Source organism: Myxine glutinosa, chromosome 7 (assembly GCF_964187855.1).
Source record: "Myxine glutinosa chromosome 7, kmMyxGlut1.1, whole genome shotgun sequence".
Taxonomy (NCBI): Eukaryota; Metazoa; Chordata; class Myxini; order Myxiniformes; family Myxinidae; genus Myxine; species Myxine glutinosa.
This window is the reverse complement of record NC_136267.1, coordinates 46,214,219-46,227,934: the sequence shown is the minus strand read 5'-3', so window position 1 is coordinate 46,227,934 and position 13,716 is coordinate 46,214,219. Positions and strand designations below refer to the sequence as shown.

The 13,716-nt window shown below is 43.4% G+C and overlaps 1 protein-coding gene across 1 annotated transcript in view; it reads right to left on the bottom strand.

Moving 5' to 3' along the window:
* Positions 1-3,064: 3,064 nt before the first annotated feature.
* The window catches only part of LOC137430738 (ankyrin repeat and BTB/POZ domain-containing protein 2-like), a 99,794-nt gene continuing 89,142 nt past the window's right edge, over positions 3,065-13,716 (bottom strand). Inside the window, exons 16-17 of the mRNA XM_068121514.2 lie at positions 11,857-11,970; positions 3,065-6,174 (exon numbers count right to left, since the gene is read on the bottom strand). Coding sequence (XP_067977615.2) covers positions 5,821-6,174; positions 11,857-11,970 — 468 coding nt within the window. The 3' untranslated portion in view covers positions 3,065-5,820. The remainder of the gene's footprint in view (positions 6,175-11,856; positions 11,971-13,716) is intronic.

Sequence of the window (13,716 nt, the reverse complement as noted above, 5' to 3'; positions counted from 1 at the left end):
CATCTCCCCTAGTCGCAGTACCCACTTGCCTTTGCAGTCATCTCTGGTCATCTCCAGCTGTTTGGCTCGCTCATACAGGGCCATGTCTAAGGTGATCACTGTCTTCCTATCGGGACCCATGACCATGCAGTTGATTTGCTGTGTCTGTTTCAAGACTGTTATCAGTGTTTGCCATTCATGGGCTGGTGCTGCTACCAATGGCAGGGCGTTGACCTCTGTCAGAGGCTTCGAAGAGGAGAGCAGTGAGTTGTAGGCTGTCCAAGTTGGGATATCGTGATGCTTGATCCTACTGCCAGGTGGTTGTTTTGGATCGTGGACGAGTGACCCAACAGGGTCAGCATGCTGGGGTTCTGCAGCTTGCAGCTGGTCATCTGGTGGGATGATGTCGTCTTGTACGTCCTCAGCTTCAGCTGTTCGCATGATTGTGCGTGAAAGTAGCCACACTGTGTCCGTCGCAGAGTACGGCTTGGTGACATCTGGGTTTGACCGTGTCTTGAAGCTATACGTGGTACCTGTGGCAGATTGTTTGTTTGGTGCTTGGCAAGGAACAAAGTCTGGAGCAGTCAGAACCTTGAGTGAGCGGTGTCTGGCCTTTCGGTCATGTAGTGTCAGTGTTCTATGTTCATCTGTGGAGGGTGCATGTTCCCGTCGTTGGTAGAGTGCCCAGGCTGTAGCATGGAGTGTCCGCTTCCCATCAGGTGTGTCTTCATTGAAGTCACTGTTGTCCACTGCAAAGAAGACAAACGTCCCTATGCGCATGGTTCTTGGAAAGTATACACCCTGTTCTGTCGTAGACTCTATGACTGAGTTGGTCAGCTGTGTCTCCAACCGCAAGATCCGACTATAATCAACAGACAGACCGAACCCATGCAGGAAATCCAGAAGCTTCTTGTTTCTGGTGGACTGATGGACTACAATGGCAACGGCAAGCTGCTGTGGCCATTCTAAGCGATGGCGGAATGGTGCATCTGGCTCTTTGGGCTTGTACGTGACTTGGCGTTTTGACTTGTAGCCGTACATGATGTTGTGACTGATGGTTATAACATCTCGATGAATAGTGGCTGAGCGCATAGTCTCTGGCTCAATGCTCGTGGCTGGTCCTTCCAGTAGCCAGCGGAGGAAAGCATAGAGTACTTTGGGTACATGCTTTTCAGCATCATCAGTGTTCATTTCTCCTTCAAATTGCCATGGGTGCTTGTTCTGACAAGCAATGGCACTGCGGAGAACAGAGGCACTCTCAAACAGTTGTTCGATGTTTTTTTCATTTGTCTTCGTCATTGCATCTTCGACAGCTGCATCACGCACGGCAGTGGAGAATACACAGTCTGACTCGTTTCGACGTTTTGGTTTCATGAAGTGAACGTCATCAATGTGAGAGTTGATTTTCTCCTTCATGCCTTGGGTAGTAGGTGATGGGACATTGTGCACACCATTATTGTCAAGAATCCTGGAGTAAACCGACTTCAGGTCAGACATGTTGAGAATTTCACCAGCTTGGAGTAGAGAGCGAACAAGGCTGACAAACTCAATGTCTGCGGCTATTTTGATAACATTAGTTTCTTGCAGTATGTGTTCTTTGTCATCACTTGATGTCCCACTCTTGGGAGCACGTTGGACATTCTGCACCCAGCATGGGAGATGATACTTGACGTCGATCGCATGAGCATCATGTGCACTGATGGCAGCACTCAGCTGAACTTTCCACTTGTGGTTGCTGCCTTCTTCAACAGCTTTCTTCAGCTGTTTACCTGCGTTGAACGTGCATACAACATGTACACTTTCCTTAGTGACCTCTTGACAGAAGAAACAAAGGTCTCTGTTGAATGGAGTTGATGATGAACGTGTGAAGCGAAGAGTCTCGTCTTGCGTAGAACCTGAGGTACTTGCAGCGGCAGGTGCAGAAGAAGGACGTCCACACCTCTTATGAAGATGCTGGGTGTCGCCATGTTCGCAGGCTTTCTGGTGGCGAACTCTAGCACGCTCCAGGTGAGCAGTGTTGCATGTAGATCCATAACATGCCCGGTGCCACTTTGCTTTATTGTTCCTCAAGTCAGTGGCAGTGAAACAGCTTAATCGTTCGCTGATCTGTTTGAAGTCGGCATCACCATATCGTGCCCTCTCCTGGATGAACTGGAGAAACTTTGCATATGAGCCCAGTGCTGGCTCAGTCACTAGTGCACCTTGGGGATCCTGGCACTGAATGCAAAGTGTGAAATCAGTTTCTTTCTTGGTTTTCTTGCTTTTTGGCTCCATCATAGCTCAGGGTCACGAATCTGGAACATACAAATAACAAATAACAATTAAGATAGATGTGCATTAAGTTAGATTTTGGACACTGGTTCGGCTGTGCCATAAAAACCTATTTTTATCCCTTGTAGGTTATTAAAGAAGGTTTCATTCAATTCTCTATCCCCAAAAATGTACAACTGGACACCAGAATCGAAACTCTAGGTCATTTAGAAGCCAAGATAATGGAATTTTACGTTTTCGACATCCGCCATTTTGAAAATCCAAAATGGCCGCCATAAAGAACTTGAAACAATTGGAGACATATTTTTTCTAGAACTTATGTCATCCCTAAAGACAGCCCAACCAGTGTCCAAAAATTAACAAGCAATTTCACCGGGCATTTCAATCTGCTACATTGGCCCCCCCACTATAAACATGTACTTAATGTACTTCCCTCGTTGATTCTCTTCCGTATGCATCATGGGCTGAGGGAATGGCTGTGCTGCTGATGCAATGCCCACTAGGCTAGGGTAGGGATATGTTTAGGGTGAAGGCGATACCTCGCCAACTCTTCACAAAGGATATATTGGGATCTTTAACATCGGCCAACTAATGTAGCAGATGGGATGCCAGACCCTTTGTGTGAAACACTCATAGAACGTCCAGTTATATTGTCCGATCAACTGTGGGTCTGGGCACCACTTTAACGCTCGTAAGTCAGGAACGATATTCACAAGAGCTTCCTTCTTCTTGAAACCTGATTATCACTATTGGCAAATGGAAAGAAAGAAAAATAACCAGTCATTACATACAGCAAGGAACGAGGACTTACTGGTAATTATTAACGTCATCTGTTTATTAATTGCTTTAATAAGTATTCATAATCACTGCTCTGACTTCATCTCTCCAAGAGCCGTTTCAACCAGAACCATCACACCTTCATTTCCAGCAGTGCCCAATGGCGTACCTGCTGTTTTCTAATAGCAGACGGAACACCCAGTTTAGGGACAGCACACACATTGATGCCTCGCCGATCCCATGTAACTCTAGGATGACAATTTATAGCTGGTGTTTTCACTAAAACACCTCATTATTGACTTGCTCATGTACACTTCAACAATAACAAAAATACAAACTGCAAAACCACCTCACATAAAGATAAATGAAATCCACAGATCTTCATCATGCATCTCGACTTGGAGAAGAGTTGGAAAGCTCTACAGAAACAATACCATTCATTTGTTTGAGGGACATTTGGTTGTTTGCGCACGTTTAAGCAATCCCAAAATTTAGTTTAAATTATAATCATGGGATCCAGTACCGTAAAATGGGGTGAATAGGGACAGCAAGGTGAATAGGGACACAAACTGAAAAAAAGTTCGGAAACTTTTTTCGCTGAAAATTGATAACCATACTGATTTGTTGATATTTGGGTTGAAAGTGTTCTCTTGTTTTTTTAAAAAGCAACCTATAGTCCCTATTAACCCCATATATTGGTTAAATAGGAATAAATAGGATTTTTATGGCTGTCCCTATTCACCCCGTTTTACGGGTGAATAGGGACAGTCACTAATACAAAAGAATAATAATCAAGAAATAGGGACAGTTTGGAGAAACCTTTTATCCCATTTTTTTTCATTGGCACCGTGGTTTATATTATGGGTGCATATTATGTGCATCCATCTGAGCGATCAATTTAGCAATAAGTTGGAAACTCAGCATTGTTTCTTGATTATTATTTTTTTAGCCGCGTCGCAGACGCTGGTCATACAGTGCCCTCTGCTGTTGTTGTTGTTCTTCTTGTTCTTCTTCTTGTTCTTGTTCTTGCAGAGAAGACAAAACCTCAAAGCTCCACCCATTCTGGGAGAGGCTTCATATAAACAAATATCCACCATTTTATTCACTCGCATAGCTTTGAGGCCTGTTTTGTAGGCCCGTGGTGTCTTCCTCTCTCACACAGTTTTATTTCAAATCAAATTCGATATATCATTTCATTTTTCACAGTCGCTAACATAGTTTTAGACTCGGTTGAAAAAAACCGGGAAGAAAATCCGATGAAAGTTGCCCTTTATAGAACGAAATGAATTCTCAAAGACCTGTAACTTCAAGTCCATTGAGATTTTTTTTTTAAAATCGCGGCATGGTTAGTCATACACCGCCCAAAATAACAGATGGGAAAATGCCGAGATATATATATATATTTTAAATCGCGGCATGGTCAGTCATACACCGCCCGAAATAACAGACGGGAAAATGCCGAGATATATATATATATTTTAAATCGCGGCATGGTCAGTCATACACCGCCCGAAATAACAGACGGGAAAATGCCGAGATATATTAAAAATTCGTCGCCACACACGGGAAATTGCCGAGATATATTTTCACTTTGCACAAAAATAACATCAAGTAATCGAATCAATAGGAATGTCCTGTGCCTATAACATCGACGTTATAGGCACAGCTGCATCTAGGCATTGTGTAACATCGACGCGGCTTTTGTTTTAATTAAAAGCTTTTGTACTTGTTGTATTAGTGACTGTCCCTATTCGCCCGTAAAACGGGGTGAATAGGGACAGCCATAAAAATCCTATTTATTCCCATTTAACCCATATATGGGGTTAATCGGGACTATAAGTTGCTTTTTAAAAAACAAGAGAACACTTTCAACCCAAATATCAACAAATCAGTATGGTTATCAATTTTCGGCGAAAAAAGTTTCCAAACTTTTTTTTCAGTTTGTGTCCCTATTCACCCCCATTTTACGGTACCTAAAGCTGGAAAGAGAGCAGATCATCGGTAGGTGTGCTTCCTTTGCTTTTGAAACTAGAAATGAGTTGAATAAGGATTTATACAGCTCATTCATGATGGAGGAAGAAACAAAAGACCTATGTGATACAATGGATTTAATTACCTCCGCCACCAACGGTGGATGGAGGTTATGTTTTCGCCCCTGTCTGTCTGTTTGTCTGTCGGTTTGTGAACAAAATATCTCAAAAAGTTGAGGACAGATTCGAACGAAATTTGGCAGAGATGTAGTGTATGTGACAAGGACGAAATGATTGAATTTTGGTGAAGATCCGGATTCGGATCCGGCTACTGGAATTAATTTTCTTAAGTGATTCTTCACCATTGGGAGATCGGACCAAAAATGATACATAGCAGAATATCTCAAAAAGCTATGGATGGATTTGGACGAAATTTGGTGGACCGGTTTGGTGTCTGACAAGGACGATTCGATTCGATTTTTGTGAAGATCTGAATATGGATTCGGATATGAGAATTATTTAATTTTTCTAAGTGATTCTTCACCATTGGGAGATCAGGCCAAAAACGGTACATAGCATGATATCTCAAAACGTTATGGATGTATTTGGACGAAACTTGTTGGACAGGTTGTGTGTGTGACAAGGAAGAATCGATTCAATTTTGGTGAAGATTAGGATTTTTGAAGCTCGTATAATTTTTTTATGATTCTTCACCATTGAGTGATATGGCCAACCAGGCGGAGGTTTGCTCTCTCCTGAGTGCCGTTCTAGTTTAACTTTTAATGGCATACAGTCTTTAAAATCTGTGCCAGAAAAATAATCTTTAATGGTGTTGCAGGTTTGAAACAAACCTTTTTTGTAAGGAATGCATTAGAAAAAACTGCTGGTGTCCATTCGTCAAGTCACAATGAATGTCCTCCATATCTACACACAACTCTCGCTCAGCTTCCTCCATTTTCCCATCCCTTTCCTCATTCTCCATCATTTCTTCTTCATCCACTCCTGGCCATTCTGCTTGCCAGGTGTCCTCTAGGTCGTCTACCTCTTCTGCAGTGTTCAGCAGTAATTCCTCTGGTCCATGGAACAACTCAAGGAATTGGGAAGAAGTGATGAGCTCAGGAAGATGATGCAGAAAGAAACTTTCACAGCATTCCACCAGAAACTCCGCTTCAATATCCTGAACACAAACATAATTAAATGTACTGAGTCATTAAAGGTGATTACAGCTCTCATTGAAGGTTTGTTGGTGAGACAACCTTTAAAAGGCATGATTTATCATGAGATATTACCAAAGCTATTCAAAATTTAATCAGATCTTAGAAAATTCCTATCAGGGAATCTTGATAGAAATTCTTCCTTAATGTCCTTTGACTTACTGTGTTTCAAGAACACAATTATACTGTTGCATAATTGTGCCTCAAACTTCACACTTCTTGAATAAGTATGACTGTGGGGCTTCCGGTTCTGGATTTTGAATGTGTGAATGGAGTTTTCTTACTTTGAAAATATAATTTCAAAAGTTAAGAATTCCGAAGTGCATCTGTCCTGTTTATCTGTCGTTTGTCGTTTCTTACTCATGCTGTTAATTGTTTATCAAACCAGTTCCGATATCTTATCCATCTATCTTTAATGGAGTAGATGCGTATCTGGCTATATTATATATATATATATATATATATATATATATATATATATATATATATATATATATATATATATATATATATATATTGTTGCGGATCTGTCGCCGGCCTTCTCCCCTTACCAAGGGGGGATTAGTCCCCTTGTCTTTGACTGACCAGGCGCGACCCGAGGCCAATGACGTCCCTTCCGGACCGCGAAATAGGGTATTAGGACTGAAATTCGCTATTACCTAATTACTCGCGCTGCCCTGAAACGAGGAGAAAAGCCTCGCACGAACCACGTGTGTTGAGACGCCGAGCGGTGCGTACACGCGATCCGTGCCGTTTAGATGATGAACCTCGCCCTAGCGGTCTTATTCGTGCCACGCTTAGTCAATGGCGAAATCACAAAGGCAATCGAATTGGAAAAAGGAATAACAGGTTTATTTACACTATTCACAATGATTCAGAAAAAGGGGACACAGAGCAGCTTTATACAGTCTTACTTAATAACCAGGACAAACGGGCCCGTCTCACACACACACACACACACACACACACACACACACACACACACACACACACATACACACACACACACAGACACACACACACACACACTCACACGGGGCTTGCAGCTGCAGGATGATGGTCCGCGCATCCAGGGATGGCTCTCGTGCAGCTCCCTCCGGTCTCCGGCTCGTCCCGTGCAGATGGAAGGAGGAGAAGGCAGGAGCTCGTAGCGTGCCGTTTGGACGCACAGGGTTATTACGGGGCGAACGGTAGGGGGTGGGCTCTGGTGCGGTTGGCGGTTAATCACTGGCGGCTATGGCCGCGTTTACTCGCGTGGCTGGAATATTCGCTATTCGCCACCGGTGCGTTTGGCTGTGGCCGCGTACTCGTACCGCCAACGCCTCTTCTTCTTCCCCTCTGGCGCGTACGTAATATGGCGAGTTACAGTTCAAAGCCTCAAAGCGAGCGAGTCCTCAAATCCTTCAAAGTCCTCTTGTGCTAGTGATGCGAGTCAAGTCCTTCTATCTCTCTCTCTCTCTCTCTCTCTCTCTCCTCTGCGAGTTCTCTCGAGGGCTTTGCACAGCGCGTTATATAGGCACGCCCCACGAACCTTCTCGAACTCACCAGACGCGCCTCTCCACGCCCTCTCACGCCATGCCGCTAGAGCCCTCAGTGGCTGGTGGCTCTTACCGTCATCACCTCTGACGCTCTGCCTCGACTCCGCCCCGACCTCTACGCCGGCCCCACCCTTTTTAGGCCTACCTCGTGTTACCCGACTAGTGGCAGCCAATGCTTAACAAACTGAGTGGGCAGCCAATGCTTAACAAACTGAGCGGGCAGCCAAATGGGGCGTGGGATGGATTCCGCCCATCGAGATGGAATTGGAGGGTGGACGCAAAATGAACGGGACCTAATCTCATGTCATTACACAACGCAGATATTAATAGGGGAAATGGCCTATACTTACACATATTATGACATAACTAATACTACAAGTGGGCCTACGTGTTGCTCGTGGAACTAACTATGGGGGGCAACCCTTTAACCTTTAATGATCAATATGTGCAAATCTCAAAACCGTAGCAATATATTGTTAAGTGTGTTGGGGTAGGTAATGAAATACCTTAGTCGAGATAGAATTGTATAGATTAGCACGCCCCGAATGTCGCGAAGAGGAAGAATCTTTCTGTATCTAAGTTTGGCCGACTGTCCGGTAAGATCGTATATGTGTCTCCATACGAGGGGTGGAGCTATGCTAATTAGGTAGGGCTTAAGAATAATCCCCAGTGTGTAATTGCCCATGTGATTTTCCCTTGTGTTTTATTTCATCTAAAAAAGGCAGCCAAAACAACAACAACCATAACCGATTGGCTGCCACAAACATTCCCGAAGGGTGGCTAGACTCCTCTTCGAAGGACCGTAATTGACAGGCCCCAGCCCCAAACATTCTCGATGGGCAGTCAAGAATGGCCGTGAGGTCACGCCCCGAATGAGGATTGGTTGAGAAACGATGGGGTGATTGAATCACGCTTGGTGATTGGAACGAGTGTGACATCAGAGGGAACGATTGAGAACGGAGGAAGGAAAGCGAAGGGATCGCCATTGTTCCGTCTCTCTCTCGTGCTGGCTTTGTGGCGGGCGGACGCTGTTGCCTCTGGCTCTCAGCTGCGGCTGGCTCTGTGTGCTTTTTGTGAAGAGAACATTTTGGAGCTTTGGGGAGCCTTTTCCACGTTGAAGGAGGGGAGGTTGTTCCAATTGGTGCTCTTTGGGGGAGCTGGGGACCGTGTTGTGCTGGCTGGCCCAGGATTGAGCGCTGAGACATTTGGCTGCCTGCTGCACTGCTCGGTGTGCTTGCATGATTGACCAGCACCATTGTTTGAGTGCTTTGACGTGCGGTTCTCTCGTCGACCAACCCCACCAAAGTGCTCGTCAAGTCCAGAGCTGAGTGCCGGCAAAAAGGGGGGATTTTATTTTATTTTCTTTAATTATTCCACTGTCTGTTTTCGTGTCTGAGTGGAGACGTCTCACATAAGGAAATATTCAATTTACCTCACCATTCATTTTTATTATTTGCTTTATTTCATTAAATTCATCTGTGTTGCATTTTCCATTGTTTGTCGTGTTTGTCCGTTCTGTGGGTTTCGGTTAAACCCCTTCGCGTCCGTCCGTCCAGGTAAGGCCACGAGACCTCCGTTTCCCTCGCACGCCATACAGAGGAATCGCCATATATTCGGCTCATATGCCTTGGGGTCAGCTAGTTTGGTCATCCATCGCCTGAGGTCTTCACTACAGGGTCGACACGACAATATGTTATACAGTGTGTGTGTGTGTATATATATACAGTGGTACCTCGGCTTACGAGTGCCCCAACGTACGAGTTTTTCGGGATACGAGCCGTCGCTCGGGCGGTTTGTTGCTTTGGGATACGAGCCGAGATCCGATGTACGAGCTCAAAAAATTTATTTTTTTGAATTTTCCGGTTGTGGCTTCCGGTTCCGGTCACGCGGTTATCTTGCCGTGAAAGCATCTCTGCTTGGATATAAAACACGCAATCGTCGAAATACATGAGCGAGGAATCTCCTTGCTCCAGCCGGTGACGTCATCGGCGGGGATCCCCGCCTCCAGAGTGGCTGGTCACGTGACCGCCAAAGCGTGTCGCGCGTGCGGGTATAATGAGCTACACCTGTGGATCACGTGACCACGGAAGCACGCCTCGCTTGAGAGGCATGGCTTTCGGTTTGGGTTTTGCTTTATAAGGCGCGATAAATGGGCTTTTGAGTGTTAGCGGTTCATGGCGTTGACGGTTCATGGCGGTTCATGGCGGTTGACGGTTCATGACGGTTCATGACGGTTCATGGCGTTGACGGTCAAAAACCCATTACATCAATTTTACCAGGCACTGTACAGTAAGTACAGTGGACACCAAATGCACGGTGGAAGGCTAGAAGTAGAAGATCGTCCAAGACAAGTGAGAATAAGCCATACTTTGGAGGAGATGACGTCATTCGCTGGTCCGATAACCAAAGATGTGGTATAAAAAACCAGGTGAGCTAACAATGCAGCAATGAAGGAATTCGGCCAAGGCACCGGCACACAACGACCTACCTACATCGAAAGACTCAATGCCAATGGTGACAGAAGCCAAGACGGCCGGCTTAAACACCGCCGAAAGACCACGGTGTACCAACTTACGATGCAGAACATCTTGCACTTAATATGATGACAACAGGTGCCATCCTCTGACGTACCATTACAGGTACAGGTACAGTACACGTGAGCACAGAGCAAAAGTTCACTGAAACCGAGATTAAGAAAAAAGAAAAAACACCTCGTGGTCCGTGCTCGATATCCGAGTTTCAATCTTTTCAAACACATGATGCTCTCGGTCACGGTATCTCCTGCGAGCTGCTTCTCCTTCAACCACACAAACAACAACTTCTCCATATCTTCATGGATAGAGGTCCGGAGCTTTGAAATAATCGTAACGCCCTTGGCTGGCGTTATAGCCTTTATGGACTCCTTCTGCTTCAAAATCGTACATATCGTAGAAGGAGTACGATCGTACTGCCTCGCCAAGTCGACAACACGCACACCTCACCTGGCATGCTCTTCTCCTCTGCTTAATAAAACCAGTTTATTTCTTTACATTCTCTTGTATTATGTACAGTATATACGAGGTCGTGCTTGTTTATACATTATTTGTTATTTATAAAGTACATTTTTGTTATTTAAAAGCACCTAACAAAAAAAATTGGTGTTTTTTTTTTGAGGCTGGAACGGATTAATAGCATTTCAATGCATTTGAATGGGAAAATTTGCTTTGACTTACGAGCGATTTGGCTTACGAGCTCCGTCACGGAACGGATTAAACTCGTAAGCCGAGGTACCACTGTATATATATATATATATATATATATATATATATATATATATATATATATATATATATATAGATATATATATATATCGAGTGCCCCGGAAGCATTGACAGAAAGAGAGTGGCAATTCTATGTGTGGGGAAAATTGCATGCTTGGTCAGGGTCACCCAGATAGCTCAGACAGCAGAGCACTGGTACGGTTCACCAGAGGAGCCAGGTTCGATTCCTGATCTGGGTGCGTAATTTTCCCACATATATCAATTTAATTGTGAATAGGACACTTGTGAAGACATCTTGGGCGTACCAGGAAACCAACATGGTGAACACTTCGATTCTCTTCCTGACAATTGTGGGTGGAGTCAAGCCAGATCTCCAGTCAATGAGTTTGAAGGCTTCATACTTCATGACATTTTTAATATATAAATTATATATATATATAAAGAATAAATATAAAGAATAAATATATAAAATATATATTATATTTGGAGGAGACAGCACACCCCTGGTCTTAGCCGGGATTACAAATCATTTTCCTTTCTCTTCATAATATAATGGAACATTCTCAAAACTATGAAATGGAGTTTGATATGTTGTAATCAATAAAATTTCATTCAAAAATGTCAAAAATTATAAATTATTGTGTCCAGGAGTTTCCCTGTTGCCCTACTGTCAATTCATACCCTCCGCCACCTTGCTCTTCTATGAGCCTCGATCTTGTAGAGAAGAAAAGGCAGTATGGCCAAATTTCTCAATGAAAGGTAGGTCTGAAGACATCATGATGACATCATCACTCTTACACTATCTGATAAAGTGCTAAATTAGCTAAAGATTAAGAAAACAAGACACCTTCGCAAAGTGATACACAGAAACGCAGGTAGATGCATTCAGGCGGCGAGAACAGTCTTCCTGGAAACGGTGGTAAAGACTTGCCAGCTCATAATGCTTTGCTGCTGTCAAGAGCTGGGGAAAACATATTTGGAAACAGTGATACAAGAAAGTCAGAATATTCCTCTCATTGAAGAAAGGGAAAGAGAAACAAAATTGTTTTTTCTATTCAATGATCTAAGGCAAATAGGGGAGTTTGCACATAAATCACTCGGAGAAAGCCAGTAAAAATGAGAGTTCATAATACTTTACCCCATGCAGTCTTGAGAAAAAGGACATGGGAAGGGTCTTTTCAACTCTTGCTTTGCGTTTCCAAGCACTATCTATACATTAGCTTTGTTCGTGAACTTTGAATAACAGCATCAATGGCAACCACATGATGCTGATTGGTCAAACGTAAAAGTCCAGAACTGAACCTTCTGTCAACTCTTCTTGGAGAAACTGACAATTTTGGAAGGATCTTTGAGAAAAAGATGCACGAAACAAACAGATCTTTTGAACGAAGTTAACTCTGTCATTGCATTGCGAGGCGCTGCCATTTTGTCTGAATTTCGCTGTTACTCCATGTTCGAGTTAGAATACTCAGAAAATTTGATTGCTCAAAAGAGTGTACAATTTTGCCCCTGGACTGTCCTGATAAAATTAAGGTGTTTGAAAGTGAAAACTAGGTGATTTGTGTTCTACAATGTTTAAATATGTAAGTAAATTGAAATAAAATAAATGTTTTAAAGGCTGTAGAAGAAAAACCAAAGCATTGAATCAGACGTTTACCACAATTGATGCACCCTCTTTTACACCGCCTTATTTGACATGTTGCATTAGTTATTCGTGTCTGTTGTTTGTGTCCTTTATAACGTCCCTAAAAACAGTAAGTTTCCTATTCGGAATGATTTTCAATTTTTGTTTGACTGCCAGACAGACGGACTGACCCAATTGCTTAACTCCACTTTGCGCTACACAGCGTGGGCTAATTAGTGTACTTGTACAGTATATGAATTTTCAAAGGCATTAGTAGACAATTGACAAACGCATTTATACAGACTTGGCATTTAATATGGAATATTTTTTTGTGGGGGTGAACTTACTTTTCAAGATGATTTATAACCAAAAGTTCATTGGAATTATGTTGAAATTATTCTAGATTTTGTTAATGTGACCTTTAAAAGAAACAAAAACCACATTTGACATTTCGAAGCAAATAAATTGATCCTTGAAAGTGATGTAAACTGATATCGAACTCAATTCATGGACAATACTGTGTTAAACTTCTGTACGTTTTACAGAAGTTTCTCTTTATTTTGATTTTGCACATTAGCCAAAAAATTTTTTCACAAAAACAAAAGTTAAATTACGACTGGGATTACCGACAGTAAAATTACAGTTCAGTACTTCGTGTAACCCCCACGAGCATTCAGGAGAGCACGTACACGTTGAGGCATGCTGTTCACGAGATTTGCCAAGGTTTGGACAGGAATCGCTTGCCATGCAGTGACAATAGCCTGCTGCAATTCACGCACAGAGGTCGGCTGCTGGTCCAAGTGGTCGATTTGACGCGTTAATTCTGCCCACAAGTTCTCTATCGGATTCATATCCAGGGACATGGCAGGCCACTCCATATGGTCGACACCATGGTCAGCAAGAAAGTGTTGGATCATGCGAGCATGATGAGGCCGTGCATTGTCATCTTGGAAGACAAAGTTTCCTCAAAAGGCTGCACGAGCAAATGGAAGCAATGTTTCTTCCAGAATGGCCCTGTACTTGAACTGGTTCAGGTTTCCATTCAGAACAACCAGGTTAGTTTTGCCCCCTGCATGAAAAGCA